The sequence below is a fragment of the Mauremys mutica genome, chromosome 5, assembly GCF_020497125.1.
Source record: "Mauremys mutica isolate MM-2020 ecotype Southern chromosome 5, ASM2049712v1, whole genome shotgun sequence".
NCBI classification, from domain to species: Eukaryota; Metazoa; Chordata; order Testudines; family Geoemydidae; genus Mauremys; species Mauremys mutica.
Window position 1 is genome coordinate 21,945,873 of NC_059076.1, and position 27,713 is coordinate 21,973,585.

Consider the following 27,713-nt stretch of genomic DNA (forward strand, 5'->3'; position numbering starts at 1 on the left):
GTAGGTTTTATTTTATATTACAAAATTACTACATTTTCACATGAACCATGACTCTAAGAAACCTACTTAGAGTTTTACAGACTACCAGGGCAGTAGTCAACATTTTACAAAAGATTCCTTGCAAGAGGGAGGACAGGGATTTTACAATAAAAGATCACCACAAGCAGCAGAGAAGCTTAGTTGCCAAGACCACTGCTAGTTTAGTCTTTAAAGTGTATTCACAAGGCACACACTAACAATAATTCTGTTTGCTGAAGTATCTTCTTAAAAACAGACGCTTTGGCCAAATATTTTAATTAAGCAAAACTAGTAGCAGTTGCGGATAAGGTGCTTTTACGTTTGAATAGTTTTTTTTTTTTTTTAAAATAATGACTAAATATCAGTGTTGATTACATTCATTTCTTTGGGATCTTTTCTTTTCCATAAATTTCCAGTTACAATCCCTATGAAAAGTAGAAGTCCGATTGTGCGGTTAGAGGTAAACTTCTTCCAACAGTCTTCAGGTTTGTGTATGTCCAAAGTGTAAATCTGTGAAAGTACAGTATAATGTTCTGTTGTTATTATCTATAGTACCACAAGCATGCCAGACACTTCAGAGAAGACACAGGTCCCTACCTCAAGGGACTCAAAATGAGCTCCACACATGCTAGCTTTGGTGCCTGCACTGGATTAGATACAGACACAGAGGTCTGCCTAAATGCGCTTGACAAATGGATGAAGATATACCAGAAAGGTACAGATAATGAGTAACATGTATGGATACTAAGGACCAGATTTTTTAAAGGTATTTAAGCACCAAAAGATACAGACAACAGGTGCATAGGGTATTATCTGTACCTTTAAAAAACTGGCTCAAAGATTCAATACAAACACACACGAGAGTTCACAGGAAAGGGGTTCTCAAATTGTCATCCACAGAAAACTCACAGGAGACCTGCAATAGCAGCTGGAAATAAGGATTAGCCAGCCTAGCTGCCTCCACTGGGGAACACTGCTACTTAAAATGAGTTGCAGTGGGATGTTCAGTGTACAAAACAGGATGACGACCAAGCAACAGAGAAGCAAGTGCAAGACGGGGGCATGTGGGAAAAGAGATGAGAGGGCATTAAAAGAATAGCAAAAGACAACTGCAATTAACTTTCTGAAAAAGGTCATAACAGCTACCAAACTAAAGACAGTTAAATACCTAATTACCTTCCGAATATCACTTCTGTGTATGCATTTGCATGGGCACAGGGACGAATGATCCGTTATGTTGTTCTTGATAACTGTTCTATACTCCCCTCCCCACAGAGTCTTATATTTTCATTCTCAAATATCCACGCCTACCTGGTCTGGAGAATAGAAATTCTCATGCCGTGCAAACTCCCATGTAAGGGAATTCTGGCCATTCAATATTTGCACAATTAGAAAGAGGGAATTTAGTGCTCATGAAAGATGCCAGGCCAGCAGTCCGAGAATGAAATCTATCCATAGAGGACAGCACCATATCAGATGTGCGAGCTTCCCCAAATCACCCTAATGCACCTCACAACCGTGATGTGGGGGAGATCATAGATCAGACTGCATGCCAATGATATTCTTAACTACTAACAAGGCTGCAAGCTGGGATATGGACTCTTCTCTATTACCAGGAACTACCTCTACACTTCTACTACCACCAGTCTACTACTGAGACCACCGGTTCATTTTCTACAGACTACTTACCATCACTACAAGCTAGGTCTGGATATGAACTGATGACTGAATTTATAAAATGTATATAAAAATGAGTCCCAGCTGCTCATTCTATTGATTAAAGTAAGTGGATTTTTACTATATTTTACTCATCATATCACTAAAACCAATATAGGTATGAGACAGTGAACTGGACTGTTTCCTGGCACTTACACAGAATTGTTAACTGAATTACAATTGTAGATATTTGCAATTGGTGATAAAGTATGAGACAAAGGGAACCCCGACTGCCTTTCAGATCCCAGACTGAGTTTGCAGGGCTTGCAGTTAGAAAATATGTATTCACTTGTAAGCGGTGCCAATTTCACTGAGTTACTGGGAGACAAAAACGTCATTTTTCCATTGCTGTTTTTCAGAGCATAACCCCATTTAAGATTCTGCATCCATTGGCAAGCCACTGAGCCATTTAGTTTTCCCCCTCATTAACCTTTATACACCTTTTAATTTAAGTGAATGATCCTAATGAATAGTAGAACCTCAGAGTAACCAACACCAGAGTTACAAACTGACCAGTCAACCACACACCTCATTTGGAACCAGAAGTACAATCAGGCAGCAGCAGCAGAGGAAAAGAAAAAAGCAAATACAGTACAGTAGTAAATGCAAACTACTAAAAAAATAAAGGGAAAGCTGCATTTTTCTTCTGCATAATAAAGTTTCAAAGCGGTATTAGGTCAATGTTCAGTTGTAAACTTTTGAAAGAACAATCATAACATTTTGTTCAGAGTTACAAATATTTCAGAGTAACAAACAACTTCCATTTCTGAGGTGTTTGAAACTCTGAGGTTCTACTCTATTATGAACCTATTGTACTCTAAGTCATGCATCAAAATGGCATGGTGATGGCTACAATAAACACATTAGGAGAAGAGAAAAGGCTGCTATATGCTTAGGTGTATAAAGACAGACCTGCCTGTAGCTGTTATTAAAAAGCCTTCTTTTTGCTGCAGCAGTTTGAGACAAGATGGCGGAATATTTTAGGTAAACTGATACAGGATTTGAAATCTAGAGCTTCCACTTGGAAAAGAAATACAAAAATCATATCAAACCTGGTGAGCTAAGTGAGCACCGATGGCAGCCACAGCTGTGTAATAGAGGAAAGTCTGTTCACAGTTTATTCCTGCCACACTCAGACCCACGAGCATTGCAACACTGAAGCCACTGAGCCATTGCTTTGTGTTTTCATTGAACCGTAGTGCTGTTGACTTCACACCAATGACCATGTCATCTCTTTTATCCTAGAATAAAGAAGGTTATTAGAAAAAACATAATACCCTTAGCAATTCACAAGTTGAGACGTCGTGGGTGGGGAAAGTAGTTTTAGGGATGTAATAGAAAAGGCTCTGCCTTAAGGCCAAGGTTTTTAAGAACAGGTGTCTAACGTTAGGCTCCTAAATCCACTTTTAGGCACTGAAATAAGCAGCCTGGTTCTCAAAACTGCTGAGCACTTGATCGCTGCTATTGACTATGATGTACCTAGGTATACAAGGCACTTTAAAACTAGTGGATAAGAGAAGAATCTCTTAAAAGCATTTCTAGGTTTTAAATCTGCTGATTGCAGTGGGAAGAGTAGTAGTGCTATGCAAGTCCGAAGTAGTGAGTTTTATACATAAATACACACATAACTAACAATGAGAAAGTTAACAGTTAATGTTATTACTTCACCTGATGTGCATAGATGGTGTCATATATCAATGTCCACATAACTCCAGAGAAGTACAGAGGCAAACACACCGACCAATCACATGACCCTTTGATGGCAGACCACCCAAGTAAGGCTCCCCAATTAAATGTAAGTCCTGTAAGTAACAAAAATAAGAAAAATATACATTTTTAGAAGCCTATAATTCTGTAAGAGTCAGGAACAATCTAAATTATATTTTTTTTTAAATCAACATTTGACGCTCAAGCATCTGTGTGTTTTTTTGATTTTTAATCCCTACACACTTACAGGATGGGGGACTCTCTCCTGGGAAGCAGGGATTCTGAAAAAGATTCAGGAGTTGTGGGGACACTCAGCTGAACATGAGCTCCCAGTGCAACACTGTAGCCCAAAAGTCTAGTGCAATCCCTGGATGCATAAACAGGGGAAACTTGAACAGGACTGGGGTGGTTATTTTACCTTTGTATTTGGCTCTGATGTGACCACTGCTAGAGTGCTGTGTCCAGTTGTGGTGCCCACAATTCATAAAGGATGTTGATACATTTGAGAAGGGGTTCAAAGAAGAGCCACAAGAATGATTAAAGGATTAGAAAACATGCCTTACAGTGACAAGCTAAATAGACTGAGCTCCTTGAGTCTAACAAAGAGAAGATTAAGAGGCGACTTGCTTACAGTCTAGAGACATAAGGTGGGTGAGCTAATATCTTTTATTGTACCAACTTCTGTTGGTGAGAGAGATAAGCTTCCTAGCTTACAAAGAGCTCTTCTTCAGGTCTGGGAAACTTACTCAGAGCATCACAGCTAAACAACACATATTGTCTCTCCCACCAACAAAAGCTGCTCCAGTAAAAGTCATCACCTCAGCCACCTTGTCTCTCTAATCTCCTGGGACCCAACACAGCTATAACAACATGGATTACAGTTTATAAGTACCCACATGGGGAACAAGTATTTGATAACAGGCTCTTTGATCTATCAGAGAAAGGTATAACTATCCAATGGCTGGAAGCTGATGCAAGACAAATTCAGTCTGGAAATAATGGCATAAATTATTAACAGTGAGGGTAATTAACCAATGGAATGTCATGGTGGATCCTCCCTCACTGGCAATTTTTAAATCAAGATAGGATATTTTTCCAGAAGACATGCCCTAGAAATTATTTTGGGGAAGTTGTAAGGCCTATGTTATACACAAGGTCAGACTAGATCATCACAATGGTCCATTCTGGTCTTGGAATCTATGAACCCAGAAACACGGAACTCATACATGAGGAAGGGGGAAAAGGGAGGATTATTCTATTATTTTCTCATGGGAAAAGAAAGGAGTTATGAGAAAACAGGAGTGCTGATCATAGTAGGAAACACCACTTGTCTCCCTTCTACCAATCCCTGGGTTTCCATGCTCTTCTTGCACCTGCAGCAGAAGGAAAGTGACTAACATTCCAGTCTCTGAAATATTTGGTGAGAATGCACTGACGAGGATGCTGGCTAACTGCTACTATTAGGGACAGTAACAGAGGAAACCCTATGGTATATGAAGAGCAGACAGCTGAGCTGTTATCAGTACATTGCACTGTGCAATGTTTTATCTTTTCTTTTTACTTTTTTTTCTTCTTTTTTTAAATTTCAGAGGAGTGGAGTTTTCAAACAAGAAGAAAAAAAACAACCAATGATAAACCACATGAATTTTATAAAATCTTAAATGTATATCACATTGGGTTTGTAACATTCATATACATTTAACTACCTATAGATTACACAGTATAAATAGCAACACATTCTTTCTCTAAATTATATCTGATTTAACACAGACACACACACCCATCTTGCAAACAGCTGTACATGTGACTAGTCCCAATGAAGTCAGCAGGACTATCCATATATCTCAAGTTAAGCATGTTTTTAAATGTCGGGCCTAAGCTTAATGTTCGTTAGCTCTAGAGAACTGTTGAAGAAAAATGGAAGGAGAACAGAGCAGACACAACAGTGGTGGTTACTAAAGGTGGTAGATATTAAAAATGGTTCCTAAAAGTGGAAAAAATATGGGAAACAAAAATGTAAAGGTAGGATACTAAACTGGGTCAATCTGGAATACAGTGCAATGCATCTGTTTACCCCAGTTAATTTAAATGTTTAAGATTGTAATACAGGGTGAAATACATATTTAAGAAAGATTTCCCGAGGCTGGGAGAAAAATGTCCCACATCTCCTACTAGGTACTCAGGTGACAAACGGATTATTTCTCAACACCAGAGTGTGGGGAAAGGAGGAACTACATGAGGGAAAGAAACTCCATGTGTTTTACTATCTGTTTAAGAAATGTGGGACATACCAATGACCTTATTTGCAGTTTCAGGCAACTTCATTTGATATTGAAGTTCAACTATTAAGATTTTGCCAGAACACTTAAAAAAAATAAATTTACATCTGAAAGAAGGGAAACTAGCGATTTTGAAGCTCACCCAAAACCAACTGCGGCCAATACGTGATTCTCTTCATCAGTGGATAAGTGATCACAAGAGACAGAGAGGCGGCTCCTAGGGCAATACTGTAATGAAAGAGGTTCATTAAGAGACTTTATGTGGTTTACTTTAAATAATTCTATTGTACTCTCATTATTCCCTAGTCTAGGAAACAATACTGTAGTATCAGAGGAGTGATGCTGTAGTTAAGACTGAAAGTATTATTTCGTTCTAAAACCATGGATTTGGTTGCTTTCTCAAAAAACTGCCTTGTCTGTTGAAATTCATCATGCTTTGCTTTAGCCTGGTAGCAAAATAGTGTAAGAATAAAAGATCACAGGTACATTACCTATAGTAATTTAGACACAGAAGGACACACAAAGCCAAGCTAAGCTGTCCCCCAAGAAAAACGAAGGACTGAAAAGTTGAGATATCTCCGACAGCTATTGGTCGACTTGCTGTTCTTAAAACCTAAAGAAAGAATAGTTTCAATACTAAATCCAATATACTGAGTTAAAATACACATTATAGGCAAAACTCATCTCTTAATGCAAAGTAAGGTGGAAAAATTAAGCCCACGAGTCAGGGAATTCAAAAGTTATGGTTCCTACACCAATATTACCTCTACTACATTTCACATCCTGTATACAGTACATATTTATGAATAAATATTAAAGCTTCCTACTAAAATATGTCAAGTATCAGAGGGGTAGCCGTGTTAGTCTGGTTCTGTAGAAGCAGCAAAGAATCCTGTGGCACCTTATAGACTAACAGACGTTTTGCAGCATGAGCTTTCGTGGGTGAATACCCACTTCTTCGGATGCAAGCAGTGGAAATTTCCAGGGGCAGATAGATATAGATATAGATATAGATATAGATATATATGTATATATGTATATGTATGTATGAGCAAGCTGGGACCAGCACTCCCAGCTATCTCCGTGACACCACTGATTTCCTGAGGAAACTACAATGCATTGGTGACCTTCCAGAAAACACCATCCTAGCCACCATGGATGTAGAGGCTCTCTACACAAACATCCCACACACTGATGGAATACAAGCTGTCAGGAACAGTATCCCTGATGATGCCACAGCACAACTGGTTGCTGAGCTCTGTGCCTTTATCCTCACACACAACTATTTCAAATTTAATGACAATATATATCTCCAGATCAGTGGCACCGCTATGGGCACCCGCATGGCCCTACAATATGCCAATATTTTTATGGCCGACCTGGAACAACGCTTCCTCAGCTCCCGTCCACTCACGCCCCTTCTCTACCTACGCTACATTGATGACATCTTCATCATCTGGACCCATGGGAAGGAGACTCTGGAAAAATTCCACCATGATTTCAACAGCTTCCACCCTTCCATCAACCTCAGCCTGGACCTTTCTACACGGGAGGTCCACTTCCTAGACACCAGGGCGCAAATAAGTGGTGGTCACATTAACACCACCCTATACCGAAAACCTACCGACTGCTATGCCTACCTTCATGCCTCCAGCTTCCATCCCGGGCACACCACAAGATCCATTGTCTACAGCCAAGCACTGAGGTACAACCGTATCTGCTCTAACCCCGCAGACAGAGACCAACACCTAGAAAATCTCCACCAAGCATTCTCAAGACTACAGTACCCACACGAGGAAATAAGGAAACAGATCAACAGAGCCAGATGTGTACCCAGAAGCCTCCTACTGCAAGACAAACCCAAGAAAGAAACCAACAGGACTCCACTGGCCATCACATACAGTCCCCAGCTCAAACCCCTCCAACGCATCATCAGGGATCTACAACCCATCCTGGACAATGATCCCACACTTTCACAGGCCTTGGGTGGCAGGCCAGTCCTCGCCCACAGACAACCTGCCAACCTGAAGCATATTCTCACCAACAACTGCACACCGCACCATAGTAACTCTAGCTCAGGAACCAACCCATGCAACAAACCTCGATGCCAACTCTGCCCACATATCTACACCAGCAATACCGTCACAGGACCTAACCAGATCAGCCACACCATCACCGGTCCATTCACCTGCACGTCCACCAATGTAATATATGCCATCATATGCCAGCAATGCCCCTCTGCTATGTACATCGGCCAAACTGGACAGTCTCTAAGGAAAAGGATAAATGGACACAAATCAGACATTAGGAATGGCAATATACAAAAACCTGTAGGAGAACACTTCAACCTCCCTGGCAACACAATAGCAGATTTTAAGGTGGCCATCCTACAGCAAAAAAACTTTAGGACCAGACTTCAAAGAGAAACTGCTGAGCTCCAGTTCATCTGCAAATTTAACACCATCAGCTTAGGACTAAACAAAGACTGTGAATGGCTTGCCAATTACAGAACCAGTTTCTCCTCCCTTGGTTTTCACACCTCAGCTGCTGGAACAGGGCCTCATCCTCCCTGATTGATCTAACCTCGTTATCTCTAGCTTGCTTCTTGCTTTCTTATATATACACATCTGCCCCTGGAAATTTCCACTGCTTGCATCCGAAGAAGTGGGTATTCACCCACGAAAGCTCATGCTGCAAAACGTCTGTTAGTCTATAAGGTGCCACAGGATTCTTTGCTGCTTCTACTAAAATATGGAGCATTTTAAAAATGAAAGCAAGATTGTGTGTAATGAGGCTGAATTAGAGATACTGCAGAAAGTTTAGATTTGAATTTTATTATGTGTGCGCTCACTGCAATATTGAGAAATTAACTTTTTGCACTGAATATCCCTATTTTAAAAGCAATTCTGTTCAAACATTCTAAGTGTTTCTGTACGAAGATGTCTGTAATAGGGTGGAAGATTCTAGAATTATTAAATAGAGTTACAGGGCTCCTTCTGTTGACTCATCCTGCATTTAAATACTTAAACCCTACATAAGGGTGCTGTATAGTCATTCCTGGTCATACTAACAGACGGATTCAATTAGCTCCAAGCAGGATATAGAAGGCAATGGAACCTCTTTCAGGGGCAGAGAGGTCAGCAGGGAAAACTCTAGGAGCAATGAAGTTTGGGAAGAAAGTTTAGGCTGAATTTATGTTATCTAAATTAATAAAACCAAACCCCAGGGAAGGAGTAAGTTTTCACTTTATACAGAACAGTTGTACTCAGAGCCAGGTAAGAATGCCACCTGCTTACAGCGCTCCAAAAAATTTATTAAAAAAAGTGTTGTTTGTGCACACTTTAACAATACTAAGCTATTTTCCTTTAAGTTTGGCTCGATTTTCCTCTCTCAGTTAAGACTACAATTATGCCAAAGTTAGAAGTTTATAGATCTGCAGTTTAAGTGAAACACAAAAAATATTTTTGGGGCCATAGAAAGAATCATCTTCACCTTCATGCAACTCAAAAATGACTGCACTAATTTAACTCTAACATTCAAGAAAAAATCACCTGTGGGTAAGACCAAGCAAGGGATGTTTTAGTCAGGAAATCAACAAAATGACCACTAACTAGACATACCACCACTAAAACACCCCCAACCCACTTTTGAAGACAGCTGTCTAAAATTCATATAGAAAATTATTTTACAAATAAAACTTCAAACTCCTTACTGTTACATTCGTGTCAATTTCATTTAAGTTCATTATTTTGTTCCATTTAGGCCACAATTATGCAAGTGACTCCATAAGGGAAGCAGCTTTTATTACCAGGAACATAACAGTGTCAAATTATCCAGTTTTTTCTTAGGGCTCATCTACACTGGCACTTTACAGCGCTGCAACTTTCTCCCTCAGGGGTGTGAAAAAACACGCCCCTGAGCACTGCAAGTTTTAGTGCTATAAAGTGCCAGTGTAGACAGTGCACCAGTGCTGGTAGCTACTCCCCTCGCGAAGGTGGGTTTTTTACCTCTCTCCCAGTGCTATGCCGTGACTGCACAAGCCATGTTAAAGCGCTGTTGCAGCAGCGCTTTAATGTTGCCAGTGAAGATGTGCCCTTAGTGTAAAATTACTGAGGAAACTGCAAGTTGACATTACAAAAAGCTCGTTCTTATCTGGGGTACATTACCATAGCCACCAGTTTAATTAAGAGAGTATAAAATTCACCTTTGGCAAAAATTTACACCTGAAAAGTTACAAAATGCAGATAAAGAAATCCCTGATAATTCTTGGGTAGATAATGGCTAGCAAGGTTAAAAGAAGCATGTCAGTTGGTTTTGCTCAGTTTTTAGGACAACATTACAAGAAGTGGATTTATGTTGATTAAGCTCTGATTACATTGTAACTATCTGATGTACCTTATCCTACATACAAATTATCTAGAAAACAAAGATCCACTACTGCATTACTACTTGTGGCTCTCTCTTATACAAAAAAAGAAAGTCACCTTTACCATTCAAAGATTAATGGTAAGCATCAGGTTACTTGTTATTACATTTTACTCAGATTACATCTGAACCAGGAGGGAAGGAAAAAAAAAAAAAAGAGAGATTACTTGGAAGTAGTCTTCATCAAACAAGCCTGTATTTCTACCAGACAAACAACCAGTTTGTCTTGGTGAAAGACAGAAGAGGGCTTACTTCAATAAAAGGCCAGCAATTTACTTACTCATCAAACATTAAGAGGAGTCTGTCTGTTCTTTTCAAGTCCATGGGGCTTTCTCTACCTTTTTGTCATAGTCCCGATCCCACATGTCATTAATTGTACAGCCTGCTCCACGCATCAGGACCGCTCCAGTACCAAACAGTGACAGCATATACCAGTCTGGAAAACAGCCTGGCTCTGCTGCCAAGCCTATACTCCATGTGCACGGCAAATACAACAGCCACGTTCCTAGAAAAATGAGTTTGAAAGGGATTAGAAAAAGAGAAATTATAAATGGAATTACTCTTTAGCATGCCATAAAAGTGTTGCCATAAGTGTTGAATTACTAATTAAAAACTTCTAAAATTGCAACACCAAAGCTGAGAGACAGCTAAAATGGTTATCTGTGCAAGGCGCAGCAGTTTCACAATTTGATTCTGCTCCTTTATTTTTTTTTTCTTCTTCTTCTTGACTGAAATGTTGACTATAAAGACGCTTTGTCTATTTTCCCAATAAAGACAGAAAACTGAACCATGGAGGGAATGCAGTGTTTGAACAGTAGCTATAAAATCAGCCATTACAGAGAACGTAAGATGCAACACATACTTGCTAAGTCACTTTGTTCCACATCTCTACCCAAACCAAATATTTAACTACCTTTACAATTATTCACAAGGACATATTCCAAAATGGATTTGTCTCCTGAGTTTATATGAATTGTCCAGCCAATCTGTGAAATATTTCATGTTCCAAATGTCACATGACCTGCTGACTAATTGATTGTCTGACCTGAATAAGCAAATTGCAATCCTTCTATCAAGAATAGAGGATACTGGATTTCTGTCTTATTACAACAATCTATAAAACAACCCCTCTCCCCCCACCGCCATCCATCTCCCTTTCTTTCCCCCTATGACTGGAGGGGTGTTAACGGGCCATTTCACCTTAAAAGGTCCCTTGAAATGTGTGTTAACGTCTTTGGCTATGTCTACACTACGGACCTTACAGCAGCACAGCTGTACGGTCTCCCGTGTAGCCATTCTCCTGCCAGCATAATTAAGTCACCTCTAACGAGCTGCAGTAGTTATGTTGGCAGGAGAGTGTCTCTTGCTGACATAGCGCTGTTCACACCAGCGCTTTTGTTGGTGAAACTTAGCCTTTGTCTAAACTTGTGAGCAAGTTTCCCAGACCTGAAGAACAGCTCCGTGTAAGGGCAGGTCTACATTACAGACCTATATTGGTATAACTACATTGCTCAGGTGTGTGAGCTAGTTATATCTCCTTAGTGAGCTAGTTATATCTACGTACTTAGCAGTATGTCAACAAGAGAGCTTCTCCCATCAACATAGCTACCACCTCTTGGGGAGGTGGATTAACTACCCCGACGGAAGAGGCCTCCATATGGACAATCATAGACATAAAATATCCCAGGGCACTATATACAAGTGTAGAGATTTGCCTTACTGTCCTTGAGAAACATTTTCCTCTCCCATAATTGTACAGTGTTGCTGGGCACCAAACTGTCAGCACCTGATCCTTTGAGTGGTGCTTTACTAGATCACCTGTAAAACAGTTAATCAATCCTTTTGTCCTGAATGATCCTTAAGTGTTTTATATTACTAGACTTCTGTTGCGTGAAGTACACCACTACCTCGCTATAATGCTGTCCTCAGGAGCCAAAAAAATCTTACTGCGTTATAGGTGAAACCGTGTTATATTGAACTTGCTTTGATCCACTGACGCATGCAGCCCTGCCCCCCTGGAGCACTGCTTTACCGCGTTATATCTGAATTTGTGTTATATCAGGGTGGAGGTGTATTATTATAACATGATTTTTGTAAAACAAACACTGGAATTTCTTTTGTAAAGAAAAGTGCTCTCAAACTCAAAAAGCAGTTTGTACTTAAAAGTCTTTTTTGTGGCTCAAACAACAAGGAGTTTTCGATTGTGGTAGGACGAATGGTGGTTTTGAAAGTTGTACACCAAAAAAATGATCAGAGACTGCACAGACTAGACACACTTTGCAGCAGATAGACAATCCAGCAGTCTCTTGGCAGGTGAATGCTGCTGAAATCCATTTTTATAGCCACACTTCACATTTCTATGATCCCTCCCCCCTGAAGGCCCCAGTAATTGCAGCAGCCTTCATGGAGTTTATCCTCGCAACATCCCGGTGTGGCAGAGGCACATCACTCCCCAAGGAGAGGGGAACCAGCGCCTGCTGTAGAACACAGGAATGGCCACACTGGGTCAGACCAATTCTCCATCTCTAGCCCGACATCCTGTGGCCCGATAATGGCCAAGGCCGGGTGCGTCCGAGGGCATGAGTGAGCAGCAACCATCCACCGCGCCACCCGCGCTGCCCAGGGCCAGCTCCGGCCAATCCGGGGCTTGCCGCAGCTGCGGACAGCGCTTGCGCCCGGCGGCGGCTCAGCCCCTTGGACAGCCGGGCCCGCGGGCTGACGCGGAGCCAGGCGCCGAGCCCGGGCTCCCGCACGCGGGGGCGGAGGGCGGCTCCGTGCCCCGCCCCGCCCCGCCGGGACTCACCGATGGGCTTGTCCAGCCTCATGAGCCGCAGGTAGGGCTGCAGCGGGCCGGGGGCCGAGCTCACCAGCCCCGCCGCGGAGAAGCTCAGCGGCCGCCTCCCGCTCCCCGCCTCCCGGCCCAGGCCCAGGCCCAGCGGCGAGCCGGGGGCGCCGTGGGTCGGGGCAGCGAGCGCGGCGCGGAGGAGGCGGAGGGGCCCGGCGGCGGTTCCAGGGGCCCGGCAGAGCCGCGCTACCAGAGCCGCCATGCTGCCCACTGCCGGCGGCGGGGCGCGCGCAGCCTGATGACGTCAGCCGTGGGGACGCTCCCTCTCGGTCTCCGTCTCGCCGTGAAGTACTGCGCGTGCGCAGCTCTTTCCCTCGCTGCTGCCCGTGCCCACCCCTCCCCCTCCCGAAGGGCGCGAAGAAGTTCAGTCGCTTCGCCTCAGGCCCCTCCTGAGCCACCCCCGCGCGGCGCGTGGTGCGGTCCCCTCCCCCCCCGGCTACGGCGGTGCCTCTCATCGTGGCCACGGCCCTGCCTCCCCCCCCGCACGTTGTGGGCGGTGAGCGCAAAGCCCTGGCCACGCGACGCCGCATAACCGTCCCCTCCCCCGCGGCCTGCCGGGCCAGGCTGCCCGCTAGTCCCAGTGTCTGCGCCGCAGAGCTGGGGGAAAGCCCCTAGAGCCCCCAGGCCCGGCCTGGCCCACGGGAAATACCTGCCCTCAACAACGGGTGGGGACTTCGCCCCTTGTGATGGCGGAGCCCTCGGCCCCACGGGCCCTTGGCCCCTTTCTCCCCGCACCCCTCCAAGCCGGGCCCTGGCGTTTGCACTGAGAGCCGGGGTGCCGGGATTGTGAGCGCGGGCCCTGTGCGGAGAACCCCAGCAATCAGTAACGTCGCCGGAAGGTCCCCGGTGGCAGCACCGCATTCCTGCTCCCAGCGGGGAAGCTGAACCTTTAGCTCCCTGCTGTGCACAATGCCGTTTGCTCCCTTCATCGCTCATCTGGATTTTCCCCTGCCATTGCCCTGAATTCTTGGTGTCTCATCCTATGAACTTCCAGGAGTGATGCCCTCTGTCGCTGGCAGAGCCTGTGGCTGTGCCCACCACTCATTTCCATTTCTCCAGGGCAGGACAACAAGCTTCTCTCAGTTCTTAAGCCACCCCTTCCTTCTGTTATAAGTCTGATTCCCAAAAGCCTCCTGGCTACCATTAATCTTGTCAAACCAAAAGTCACTTCTTAACCATCTCCTTTCCTCATATTAATTAGGGTCACCACCTCAGATGCAGAGAAAGTGGCCATTGCCGTGCCTACCACCAGCCAGACCTCCTTTCCCCTCCCTGGCATTCTTGAGCACACACCAGCCCAATCTTCCTTTTACCTTCTTAGGTGCCCACCACTTCCCCCAGACTGACCCCTGGCCCATAAGCCCCTACATCCGTGCCTTCCCAGGAGCCACTGCTCCTCCCCCTCCCCCCCCCCTCCCCCCCCCGCTCCCCACTGTTTCCTGCTCCATAATAGCAAGTCTTGGGTCTACCTGTCCTTCCCAATCCCATCTTTCCCATTTCCCAGTGCCAGGAGCCTCAGCCACCATGGTTTGGGCATATTGAGGGACCAGCGCACAGAGCAGGCCCTGGGTGTGGCACTGGTGGCACTCCCAGACATGTGACGTATGTGGTAGTTAGAAGTTTGCAGCACACCCATTTGTGCTGCCGCACGTGTGAATAGCTTACAGATAAGAGAGAACAAAACAAAAACATTGCAACCAGTAAGGCAGTAGAAAAAACCATCCAAGCCAGTTGGAAACTGGCTAGGCAGCAACCCTATTACTAATATAATACATGGTTACTTATGAAATAACCACTGCCAACACTTTGAAAGAACCTTCCACGTGAAGAACTAGAAGTACTTCACAAACAGTGAGTAAGGCTCACACCAACCCTGTGGGGTAATTATACATCATCATCACAATTTATAGATGGGGAAATAGAAGCACAGATTAAGGCTGGGATTCACAAAGGTGTTGAAACACTGAGGGTCATGGTGCCTAGGAAGTCCCAGGAACAACACTGCAGTTCACCATGAAGACTCAGGTGCCTAAGCTCTCTGCAGAATGAGTAGGGAGAGGTAAGTGCCTAGGGATGCAATTCACAAAAGTCAGCATGCTAGGTGGGGAGCTGCTAAACTAGCCAATGGGAGATGTCAACCTGAGTGGTGTTGGAAATAGACATCTCCCTTTATTTAGCAAGCCACAAACAGGAAACTGCTGTCTGGAGTCAGGCAGGTTAGGCTCCTCTTGTGGGATCTCCCTTGCTTCACACAAAACAGCAAGAGGAGGGAGTGGGAGTGCTCACCTTATTACTTTTAGCACAGTGGCTGGAGTACTCACCTGGGATGTGAGAAACCCAGTTTCCTCCTCTCTGCCACTGGGGGAGAAAGGATTTGAATAGGGGTCTCCCACCTCTCATAGGAGAGCTCTAACTGCTGAGCTCTGGGCTATTATGATGTGGGGCTCCCTCAGTCTTTCCTGCTGAAGGTGCTCCACTGTGGATTAAATAATGAAAGAGTGATTGGAGCAGGTGGACTGGAGTCACTGTCTCCCCTCTTCCAGGTGGGTGCCCTACCCATGGAGTCATTCCCCATCTTTCTCTGATCTCTGAGGATTCCACTGTTGTAAATACTTAAACGGTCATGTGGCCCGAGAGGCAGGGGAATGAATGACTCTATAGCCCAGGGCACCCATCTGTGAGTTTAGGTCATTTGAGCTCAGAAGCTTCTCTTGAAGTTTGAAGCGCAGCAATTTAAAAAAAAAAGGGGGGGGGCAGGGTATTGTGCACTCTTCTACAGCCCCAGAAAGCTGCTTGCCCCCAACCATTTGCGCCTAATGCCCTTCACCAAGAACCCCTTCCTATCCTTAAATAATTCCCCTCACCCAAGGTATATATTGGAAGATGAGACTCTTACTTTTCCCATCCCTAAGCAGTAGCAGATTTCACTAAGCATTGCCTTCCTCACATCTCCATCAAGAGCAGTTGTAGTAGGCTGGCCTATTTTCTAATTAGGAGAAAATACAGAGATCCCAGGAGTGACCTTTCTAACCTAAAATACAAACAGTTAAATTGGTATAAGGACTAAATCAGTGGAAAAACAAATTTAGGCCTAGTCTACACTAGAAAATTAGGTCAGCATAACTGCGTTGTCACACAGGGGTGTGAAAAATCCACACCCCTGAGCAGCATAGTTAAACTGACCTAAGTCCTGGTGGAAACAGCGCTAGGTGAATGGACAAATTCTTCTGTTGACCTAGCTAACACCTCTCAAGGAGATGGATTACCTATGCCAATGGAGACCCCCTCCTGTCAGAGTAAGTAGTGTCTACACTGAAGCGCTAAAGCGCTTTAGCTTTATTTTTCTTGTAACCTTTTCTGACTTTAATGCCTCATTACTTGTACTCACTTGAAATCCATCTCTTTATAGTTAAATAAATTTGTTTTATTCTTTAATTAAAACTAATCCAGTGTTGTGAATTGTTTGGGTAACTTAATTTAAGGTAGCATTGGTGGGTACTTACCCTTTAGAGGGGGCAATGGAGCTAGTATATCTGGATTGTCTAGGAGCGGTCTGGACACTGCATAACACACATTTTTTGGGGGGGGGGGGGGAATTCAGGACGGGGAGTGCATTGGGATCACGCTGAAAATAGTAACCAATGCTGCTGGAAGACAGAGTGTGGCTGATCCTTGGCTGGTCAGGGTGTGACCTGTGTGCTAGCAAGCTGATTGTGAGCAACCCAAGTTGTAAGCTATAACAGTGAAGCATTGTGAAGCACCCAAGGTTGTGTTGCTGGAGTGACTCAGCTCCTTACTGGTCTGGATTGCACCCCAGAATGTCATACATTCCCCACTGCAGAGCTAGGGACATCAAAACAGTGACAGATATTTTAACAACAAAACTTAGTCTCCATGTGTTTTAAATATGTTTCAGGTCCTAAGCTAGCCTGATGGTGTTTCTTTGAATTAATGACTTGACATTTTAACATTTTTATTTTAACTTTAGTTCATATTATTTTCCTCTGTAGGCCTGGACTTTAATTTCAGTCAGTTTCTGTATCCACTGTAATGTTTTCACATATTACAAATCTCTAAATTGCATTTTTTTTTAAAGTAATTCTAAAAATGGCATGGGCGGGGGGGAGGAGGACGACACATTGCTGTTCATGCTGTCTCGATTTCCACATAAGATAGACTCAGTCTACAAAAACAAAGGATATTTCTTTCTAACTAAATGCAAGCCCTGAAAATAGTCAAGCTGGGTTCTTTCCTTCTTACTCACCTCTGCCACAGAAGTTTCTGCAGGCCAAATGATGTCTTCTGACATCTCTTCAACCCTGGTGTTGTCTTTGAATTTGCACAGGTGTAACTGATTGGAACTGTTCATCAAGGCATATCTCAGAGCTGTTGGCCACTGCAGAATGGGAGGGAGTAAAAAGCAATACAAATGTACCTTGCTTACTAAAGTCAGCAGATATGACTGTCTACACAGAAAGAGCTGCATTTTTGTTATACAAGGTAGTGCTATTTTTACATTGTGTTTCGGATAGAACTTCTGAGACTACACCTAATATATTGTGTTCAGTTCTGGGCTACTCAGTACCAGAAACACTTAAGCAAATTGCAGTGAGTTCAGCAATGAGCAATTAATTAGGGAACTGGAAAGATTGACTATAAGGAAAAGTTAGTTATAAATGTTGACTAAGAGGGTGGACATGATAGTTATGTATAATTGATATGAGTAGAAAGTCAGTAAGAGGAAATGTTTAAGGGGAAGAAATGAAATAACCGCAAGGTAGTTAAAGGAAATGAAAATTTAGCTGAATATTAAGAAAAACTTCCTGACTCTTAGATCTGTTGGACTGTGGAATAGTCCCCCAAAGATTGAACAAAACAACAGAGTATACAATGTAGAGAACAATCATGGATTGACTGGAGGATGGACTAAATAACCCAATAGGTCTTTTCCATCTCTAATTTCTATGAACTAATATTTAAGTTTACATCTACTCCCAATACATTTGCTCTTACAAAAAAATCCATGCTTTTTGTGTGTGGATCTTTGTGCCTTTGCTGTTTATCTACCAACTCCCACCAAAGGCTTTCAACTTTTCTGCTAAGTGCATTTGGCAACATACATTAAAAATAATGGGATTTATAAATTAAAATGTGAAGAACTTTTAAGTTCTTTAATTACAGTACTTCACTTCAGCTATTTATCAAAGCCTCTTCTTACTACTTAATTTAGTAGTATTAATACTACCTGATATTGTTTATGGAATTTTTATATATGCTGGCTTTGATGCCTAATAGATTTAAATCTTATTTTACAGATTATATGTGATAAACATTTTTCACATGTATGATTTGGATGTGCCTGTCATAGCTCTATCTTGGTATTTTACTAATTTCCCTTTACAATTTACAATCTCCTATTACAATTTGCATTCAGATTACAAAGTCCATCATCACCATTACCAGAGCTTGTGGTATTTCACATATTTTAAAGTCCCAGCTCCTGGAGGCAACTAATTATGTGAGGATCTCAGTTTCCTTTAAAAAAGTAAGTTTCAACTTCCCTGGTGGAGGAGAAAAGCCTGAATAAATCACCTGTGTGCACTCTAAAGGCTCAGTAACTGGAAGGCAAAATAAAAAAAAAAACTTTAAAAAAAATCTAATGATTTTTAAGGCCTTACTCCTGATTCTTGAATGCTTGGGCTGGACAGTACTGGACTAGAAATACAGAGAGCACTTGTTATGAATTGAGGAGATGAACTTTGTAGCATAGTTTAAGTAATTGCTCCCTCTGGTGGCTAATTTCACACTATAAATTTATAGGTTTGTTTTTTAACCAAAATCTCTGTGTAGCTCATTGAGCAAGGTGCCTGCCTGATTTGGATATGAATGCACCTTACAGTTAACATTTTTGTCATGGATGCGTTTTCACTGCAAAAGTTGTATTATGAGTATAGTACACATGGAGAGCTCCTTTCACCCAAGGACTTCTCATTGTTTTTACAAAAGTAGGGAAATATTTATTCTCTTCTGCAAATAGAGAGGCTGACCGCAGAAAGGTTAAGTAAATTGTTCAAGGCTACACAGTGAGTGGCAGAAGCAAGAATAGAACTCAGGTCTTGACGGCCATTGTGATGACAAAGCCACTGGACAATTGCTATCTTGCCATTACTGCCCATTGCCCCTGCAGCTATTCTGGACACCTATTTTTGTAGACATTCTCTTCTTACCCCCAAACAAATGGGTTGAGTCCATTCTCTTACTATGCAAGAGGTTGATATGCTGATTTAGCAAGAATCATTTATAACAGGAAGCCTCTTACAAAAGAAGCTTCAGGTGACTGTGCAGTATCAGGAATCAAATCATCATGACTCTGTGACCTCTGTACTTCCCCAGGAGGCTAAGTGGTGTCTCATGCCACAGCCTCCCTCCCTTTCAGTGTGACAGACCTGACAGAAGCTCTACAAACTTAACTTTAAATCCATTGAAATTATCCTAAGAGGGAGAACTGGAAACAGAGAAAAACAGTACAGTTCAGAGTGTCACCCAGTTTATTCCATTCATTGTTCGGCTGTAGAATAGTCTTTAAGGCAGTAAAACATCCTGTAAAGAACACCATGATCCACAGGGGAACCCACAGTTGCTGACCACTGTGACCATCCATGTATAGCAAAGTGAAATGAAAGTCTTCAATCACAAGCCCAGTTACAGTGTAATTCTATGGTAAAAGAGATGGTACTATGAGTTCCATTGTTATCCAGTATGTAGATATAATGGCTATTTTTAAAAAGGATTGATATCACTAGTGATCCACTATTAATCATGTGGAGTTATTGTTACTGCATCCAGTCAACAATGTACATTAGATGTTACGGGCCTGCTGAATCCTTTTCATAATCAGAGAAGCAGCATTTATATGACAAAAGCCTGCTTTGCTCCAATTTAAATCAATGGTCAAACTCCTATTGATTTCAGTGATAGCAGTAGATCATCATGTGTGTGTTTATGTGTATAAAATATTGCAGTGCATAAATTTTTATGCTCCACGATAGCTAATCTTCAGAAACAGAGCTGCAGTAAATCTGGGCTCAGTAATCAAAGTTCTACTTTGTCACAGAATGCAACTTATCACAGAGATTTCACAAAAATGAAAATTTCCTCAAGGATGGATATTAGTCATAAGTACACTTAGAGCTCTACACCCTCAAATGGATTACGTCAGTGCAATGATAGGGTGGAGGCAAACACTCGCAATCACTATAATTAGTCTCCATAAAATAATTTCACAATGAGTTTGCGTACAAGTGCTTTAGATTTTCTGTTTGTCATCCTTTCTCCCTTCCTAATTCCTAGTCATATTTCCGGCAATAATCATTGACTGTTCTTGTAGTGCAGTTTTGCTTGTGCTGTATATTTTGATTTGTGTATATCGTTGAGTTTCAGGATATGCCTGAAGATTTATTATTTGAAACTGCGGAAATGATTTTAAAAAAAGCCAAAAGATTAGCACTTTGTTCATCCTATGGTCCCAATCCTGCACAACCATACTAAAATGTTTGTGGGATTGGAACCTAAATTAGCACACACATTAAATTAACTGTCCAATTACATTTTTTTAGATTAACAATTTATTTAAAGCATTAGTTCAGATAGAGCACCGTTTAAATCACATGCATTTTAAAAAGTTCCTTCAACAGTTAAGGTTTTTTTCCTGCTTCCCTTTTAATGTTTAGATGGGCCTCTTGGGTAGGCCAGAGAGCAAAACCAAAAATACTCCAGTTCACTTTTTTCTCTCTGCTCATACTATGACAGATTGATAATAGTCTGGCCAAACTTTATGGAAGTAAGATAAATTTACTGAGTTAAGTTATAACATATTGAATTAGGTTTAATAACTTTGTGGTCTGTTGTATTAAATATCAGTCGTGTATGTTATTGGAATTGTATATAACTCCTCTAGGAGGTGGGGGACGCTAATCACATTTCTGCAGTTATCAGCCCTTTGACGCCATCCTCTGGAGAGATGAGCATATACTAGTTCAGACTGGATTCTCTAGGGACCAGCAGAAGAAAGGATTTTTTGATAAATAGCCTGGATTTTAAACAGGTTCAGGATCTTCTTCCTGCTGTGACAAACAAACTGGACCCCCTAGTTCATGGAGGGTCCCAATCCTTAGGGAGGGGTAGAAGGAGTTGGCCTACTGAGTCCCCAAAAGACTGGATGCTTGTTCTGAGCTGAAACTGACAAACTTGAAACTCCAATGAAACTCCTTGGGTGTTTTGAAGGACTGCTCCTGCCAAAGCCCACAATAGGGTTGGAGTGATCTCTGGCACAGACATTAACTCTGGGGTGCTCTGGCTGGAGCACCCACAGGAAAAAATGGTGGGTGCTGAGCACCTACCAGCAGCCCCCTTTCATCCCCCAGCACCTCTCCCTCCCTCCCAGCTGCCATGATCAGCTTTTTCGTGGCATGCAGGAGGCTCTGGGGAGGAGTGAGGACATGGCATGCTGGGGGGGGGGGGGTGGAAAGGGGCAGGGTGGGGCCTGGGGCAAAGCTGGGGGGGTCGAACACACCCTGGCACATTGGAAAGTCAGCTCCTGTGATCTCTGGGAAGCTTATTGGCATGCATGTAGGTCCCTTTGTAGTTCTGAATGTTTTCAACTTAAGAATAAAATAGGTTTGCAGAGGAAGTGCTATGTGGTACCTTACAACTGTGGGCAATTACTTTGTTGTTAGCCTCTGAAGACAAAGTAATCAGTGCTGTTTAGGGAGTCTGTCTTTTGCAGGAGATTTCAGAATACAGTCAGGGGGACTGGGCAGCCTGGAAATACCCCAGTCAGGAGGGAGCGAGACCATCTCCATTCAAGCGAGGTGATAGCGAGGCAAGCCGGCAGCCTAGAGTGGATGCCTTCGCTGGATCACAGAAGTGGAATAGAGGTGCAGTTGCCCTGAACTGTAACACCTACAGGTGGATGCTGCTTGGTATTTGTTCATTTTCAGCTCTTCTGCTGTGACTGGTAAATGCCCTCTTTAAGGTCTTACAGAAAAAGCAGTCACCATCAGCACAAAGTAAAAGGAAAGAATGGTATAGTAACCTTAGAATTTATTTGTAACAGTAAGTACAAAAATTGTAGATGCAAATAATTTTCAATTTGACTGTCATTTTATAAGGCACAATAAGAACTTTTGCTGTTCTGTTTTACCTATCTCCATCCAAAGACTTTGGTGTTCACACATAGGGAATTCTTCTGGAAGCTTTCACCACATGGCCCACTGCTTCCAGCTTCAGAGTCATGCTTTCCCAAAGTTCCCAGCCATTTGGTTCTACAGTTTGGATTTGCACCTCTCTCTATGTATCATTTCTCCACTTCACATGACTATACCATAGAAAAAGGAGCCATCATTTTAAAATCTCTCACTCTCATGAGCTCAGAATTTTGATCTCTTTTCAAGAGCAGAAATGTTGTAAGCACCGTCCCTAAGCAGAGAGGAGGGTGATCACATAAGGCAGTTGGTTGCTAATGGTTCCCATGCAGTCAGAGACTCTAGCTCCATTAATTCTTTCCTGGTTATTTATGTCCCCCCATCATTTTCCTTCACAGGTACCTTGAACATTGACATATACCAACCTGCTGCATTGTGATTAACAAAACAGGACCCCAAATTTCAGTGTCTTAACACTGGAAACTTCTTAGATACACTTTGCCTTCCTTCCCCCCCACCCCCATACATTGTAAGAAGAGCCAGTCTCTGTCCCTGCTTCACGCTTAAGGACGTACTTTAAGTAGCTGGACTAGGCGAGTACATGGGAGATAACCATCTTCCGGAAAATACTACTTCAAAACACAGAACTTTATGATGATTAGGTTACGTTTGCTTAACCGAACCATGTCAGGTGTGTGAATCTGAATTCCCCTTCCTCCCAATTCTGGGGACGCTGGGAGAAGAGGGACATGCCAAAGCTGTTAATCTTAAATGCTGTTCTCTCAAATACTTCTGAAAAATGCCACGAGTATTAAAACAACAAAGTAATTTCCTTGAAAATAATTAAAATGGGGATAGGAAAAAAAATTCATGAGCTATGATTTCATGTATGTACCAATTCCTTAGTCTGGATTAAATTCCTGTGGTTTATGATGCTGCCATGGAAAAACCATAAAACAAGCTGCTAAGGCAACAACTGCAGTGGGAGGGAGATAGGAATGGTCAAGTTACATGAGCCCAGTGCTGAGAACCTGGGATTCTAATTCAGGCTCTGACACTGAACCCTTTGTAACCTTGGACACATCATTTAACTTTGGTGCCTCAGTGTCTTCACCTGTACAATGGGGCTAATAGTGATTTCCTGTTCATTATATAGTACTCTTCAGAGGGTGTTATAAAGATTAATGACATTGGTAAAGTGTTTTGAGGTTGAAAAGCACTATCCAAGTTCTAAATATCACTAATTGTTACCTCTGTAATGATAATTATCTATTAAAGAGGCCATATGTTTAAAAATGAAACTATCAAAATGATTTACATGTTGACATCACAAGCCTTGTCTCTATGCTCCCTTGCATCTGTACTGTTATCCCTTGTTTTATATTCATCTGGTTGAAACTGTAAAACTAGTGTTTGTCAGATGGTGTTCCACAAGAAATATAAATTGCAATAAGAGGTTGTGTGCTGCAGATGAGGTTCTTTTACTTTTTCTCTCTCGCAATCTCATGGGAAACCATAGAAAGACAGCTGGAGGAGGTTTGATTAAAAGAAAAAGAAATCTGACTAAGGATGTACCAACCTTTCACAGATGTGAATAAGCTAAAAACGAACCTTCTAAAGAAAACCACAATTACTAAAATGTGATATAAATTACTTTATTAAAAATGTGCAAATATAAAAATGTCACAACAGTAAAACAGTGAGAGCTGTTTCCATTTTTAAACTGATATTCTAAAGAAACAATTAAACTAATATAAATTTTATTAAAATATGCAAATATAAAAAGTCATTACAAACAGGGTTGGCTATGTTGCTGGTTTAAGACCGGTTCTGTAAAGTGTGCTGTCAGGCTAAAAAACCAAATGTAACTACTTGTTTTTCAAAACTTTAGACTGTTACAACTAAGAACTTTATAAATCTAATTTTTTTTCATAATTTATGCTGTCTGTTTACTTCTTCCATTTGAATTTGGAGAATGAAAAGAGACTTGGTCTTGCTTTTGTTTATAACCCATTTCACTTTTGGGCATCTATGTATTAGCACAATGGTGCACTTTTTGGGTTGCAAATACTGCAATGAAATATTTTAAGTTGAACACAAATTATCTGTTTTCATTGCAATTTTTAAACCAATTTTTAAAATTTTCATAACTATATTTCAGTGATTTGTAGGTTTTTAAAGTAGTTGGGTTTTTTAAAAGCAATCTAAATTTGGTTCCTTATTTACCCAATTGTGTCTCTTAAATCCTGAATAGGAAAAATAGTCATATGAAACTTTTTCCCCGATACATCTCAAAATAAGCATTCACAGTTTGCATTGTAGCAGGTTGTATGTTTTAAGAAAACTAGGTACAAACAAATATCAAAGGCAATAGCTGTGCTTTAAGTTATATTGCTGTTTGGTGTTTTGAGATTTATTTGTGACAGAATAAATAGTTCCTGAGTAAAGGTATAGGGAGAATGCAGTAAGTTTAAGGGAGAAGGAAAATTGGCCAACAGAAGAAGGCTCCAGCTGACATTTACCTCTGCTGGCCCGAAGAATCTGAAGAGATCTCTTGACTTGTATAGGCTTGGAGAGGTCTCACAGTTCTGACTGGGAGAAATTAGCTGTCTCCTAAAGTCACGTTTGTTATTCTGAGCGTGATCCAAAGCCCAGTGACTTCAATGGGCTTTGAGTCAGACCCTCTGTGCCTTCCCTACAGTTAGTGAAACTATCCAGCCTGATCATAATTCAGGCACTTGCTAGTGACATGAGAGGACTTCACTGAGCATATTCACAGTTCCTCATGGAGCTGTTTAGAGGTAACTTCTTCCCAAAACTGATGACATTTGTGAGCCAGGGAAGCAGGTTAAAAGGAGATCATAGTTATCCTGAAAAATCAGTATAGCAGAGTGAAAAGCTTTATCAGTGAAAATCCACACCCCTGAGTGATGCAGTTATACCGACCTAACTCCCACTGGAGCCAGCGCTATGTCTACAGGAGCGCTTCTCGGGGAGATGGAGTAACTACATCAGTGGGAGAAGCTCGCTTGTTGACATAGGTAGTGGCTTCACTAAGCACTACAGTGGCATAGCTGCACTTGTAAGTGTAGACAAGCCCTAAGTTTTGGCAGTTTTCCTCACTGTTTCCCTCCTCCCATTTAGATAATCCTTCCTTTATTCATCTTCATCTTTTGCTTGTTTTCTCCATTCCTCACCCCCAACATAACTAACAGTTGAAAAGTGCAGCTGGGCTTTGGACATCCCTTAATGCGCAAAAAAATCAGAAGCTACCTGCAGTAGCTAGTGGTAGCTTTCCCATGATTGTCTCCTGCTCTCCCATATTGTGTGGGCATTAAAGGAACAGTGCGAGTAAAAACACTGAGTAGGGACGGGGGAGGATAGATTTAAAAAACAAAAAAAGCCCTCATGAACCTCATCTGCTCTCAGGAAAAAAAGGCTGCTATAACAATTGTGCTTAAATTTATATAACCGAGGCGATGAGGGAATATCAAAGTCTTTAGCTGGCAGATCTGCAGACACAGTGTAATCAGGTCCTGTGACAGGAGTGTGTGGAATAGAGAAGGACTTGCTGCTAAGTGGATCACTGGGGGCCCAAGAGAGGAAGGAAGCAACCTCCCCAAAACCTGGGGAAAATGTTCTTGTAGGTTTACATCCTACAAGAACATTTTCATGTACACAGTACACAATATGCATTTATGCCCTCTCCTCCCCCAGCTTTTGCTGCCACTCCAACAGATTTGCAGCAAGTTTGCCAGAGTTAATGCTTATTGCAAAAACGTGACCCTCTAATATCAAACTTGAGTTTTAGCCACAATGCGCCTGCAACCGTCCTGTGAGGATGTGTTCAATGTTTAAATGCAGGCAATAGCTTTTGCATTTTTTATTACATAAAATCCGTATGAAAAAGCTGGAAGGCCAAGAGCACTCCCGGGAGGGAGGGGTTTCTTAGTAAGTGCTGGCAGTGTTTTTTTATCCACCATCCTTAAGACATGACCATTCAACTGAACAGACCTGCATGGAGAGAGGTTGTTGGGTTAGTTATGCGTTGTGTGCACCACCTAACACAAAGCTCACTTGGTGGGACTGGAAGAAGGAAGGAAAGCGCTGACATTAAGGCAGATTTATGTTGCTTTAAGGTAGTTAAACCACTTCCACCCCCATCCGTACAGACTTACAAGTGTACAGGATACTGGCAGCATGTCTACTAGAGCTATTAAGCTGCCTGCAAACTACATGTATTTATGTACATGATATATACACACACACATTTATGTAGGGTAACTTTAAGGAAAACAGAAAAGTACAAGTTTTTTGTTGTTGTTAAACTGTTCACAATCACAAGTTGTGTGGTGAATGTTCTTTGAAAAGCACAGATAAGCTTCTGTTTCTCTTGAAACTATTAATACACCACTGACACCCAAAGAGGTGCACTCAGACCACATGATCACAGTGGTCCCTTCTGATCTTAGAATCTAAGGCTGCAGATCCTTACCATTTTTATGTGCTAGCGATATTAATAGTAGGTGTTAAACACAGAAGGCCTGGTTCTAATCTCAATAAAACCAGTGTAAATTAAGAGTAACTCCACTGAAATCACTGCAGTTACACCTGGGTTCAAAACCACTCTGAGATTAGAATCAAGCCCAAAATACTGAACCTGGATACAGGCAGCCTTTTGATCAATACATTTTTGTGATGTTCTATCGCTCCCATGTTCCATATTAAATGAAGAAACAGAACATCAATAATAGTCATTACCTGTCTGCAGAGCTACCATATCAATAACATTTATAAACAGTGCCTGGTTTTAGGAGACCAAATGTTATAAGTAAGCACTTACAAAACACTAAATCATCAAAGTAATTAGTTTTATCCTAAAAAAATGAAAATAGAGACCTGTTTTTATAGCTCACCTACATGATAGTGAGGGTACAATTTACAATAAAAGAAAATGGATTCTCACCTGGAAAGTATGTGCTGGTCCCCATGAGGTAATAAAAGGTATTCATCTATATGCTTATTAGATAAGTTATGGGGCAACTGCACGTGTTTGGTGACATTATAGAGGTTTAAAAGAAACAGAGTAACATCCCCTTCTTTGTACTCTGGGCTGAAAGGGAAGAGAGAGGCACATTAACAATCACATATTAAAAATAAATGGTAGTATTTGAAAGGAGCTGTATTCACAATTGGGCAGATCACGTTCCCTCTTCACCAGAACAACTGTGGTTCCTCTGCCCAGGGAGAGCATGAATGGCAAAACTCCATGTGTGTGTCTGTGCCCCCAGTGCACCAAGAGCGATGAACTGCTCACAACATCCCAGAATACAGGGAGACACGGGATGGGCTGCTGGATCTGCAGCTATGTCTGCCCCACCAGCCCCAGTGCCTTAGCCACTAAGGGAGCAACATGGATGGCAAGGAGACGAGGTACAAGGCTGCACCTGCAAGTACACTGCTCTCATTTCCTTGGAATTAGTTCTATGGCGGGTAAGAAGACTCCTTCCAGAGCCCCTC

At 42.1% G+C, this 27,713-nt stretch overlaps 2 protein-coding genes and 1 long non-coding RNA gene across 5 annotated transcripts in view; 1 reads left to right on the forward strand and 2 right to left on the reverse strand.

Moving 5' to 3' along the window:
* On the reverse strand, positions 1–15,439 carry COQ2 (coenzyme Q2, polyprenyltransferase). Of its 2 annotated transcripts, none has more exons than XM_045019088.1 (7): positions 15,312–15,439; positions 10,484–10,650; positions 6,212–6,333; positions 5,863–5,948; positions 3,403–3,536; positions 2,787–2,975; positions 1–528 (listed from the first exon to the last, which is right to left on the reverse strand). In XM_045019088.1, the coding sequence occupies exons 1-7, from the start codon at positions 15,388–15,390 to the stop codon at positions 373–375; spliced, it is 933 nt and encodes a 310-aa protein (XP_044875023.1). In that variant the 5' UTR covers positions 15,391–15,439; the 3' UTR covers positions 1–372. The 2 variants fall into 2 exon arrangements, with proteins under 2 accessions (XP_044875023.1, XP_044875022.1); XM_045019087.1 differs by lacking the exon at positions 15,312–15,439 and adding an exon at positions 12,949–13,217.
* On the forward strand, positions 13,240–23,895 carry LOC123371450. 2 transcript variants are annotated; one of them, XR_006579801.1, is made up of 6 exons: positions 13,240–13,404; positions 14,901–15,049; positions 16,230–16,286; positions 17,336–17,490; positions 18,425–18,535; positions 21,776–23,895. It is a non-coding gene; the product is annotated as an uncharacterized LOC123371450 (long non-coding RNA). The 2 variants fall into 2 exon arrangements; XR_006579800.1 differs by lacking the exon at positions 13,240–13,404 and having other exon boundaries at positions 13,418–15,049.
* Positions 23,833–27,713, reverse strand: part of HPSE (heparanase) — a 25,095-nt gene continuing 21,214 nt past the window's right edge. Inside the window, exons 11-12 of the mRNA XM_045019086.1 lie at positions 27,160–27,306; positions 23,833–26,207 (exon numbers count right to left, since the gene is read on the reverse strand). Of these exons, the coding sequence (XP_044875021.1) occupies positions 26,048–26,207; positions 27,160–27,306 (307 nt within the window). The 3' untranslated portion in view covers positions 23,833–26,047. The remainder of the gene's footprint in view (positions 26,208–27,159; positions 27,307–27,713) is intronic.

What these genes read in the sequence shown, in the direction of transcription:
- COQ2 (XM_045019087.1), bottom strand. Translation starts at nt 13,192, where the DNA reads ATGGCGGCTCTGGTAGCGCGGCTCTGCCGGGCCCCTGGAACCGCCGCC. An exon ending in GAGGCTGGACAAGCCCATCG is followed by an intron (nt 10,651 to 12,948) that starts GTGAGTCCCGGC and finishes TCATTTTTCTAG; the next exon opens with GAACGTGGCTGTTGTATTTG. An exon ending in ACACCATCTATGCACATCAG is followed by an intron (nt 2,976 to 3,402) that starts GTGAAGTAATAA and finishes TCTTTATTCTAG; the next exon opens with GATAAAAGAGATGACATGGT.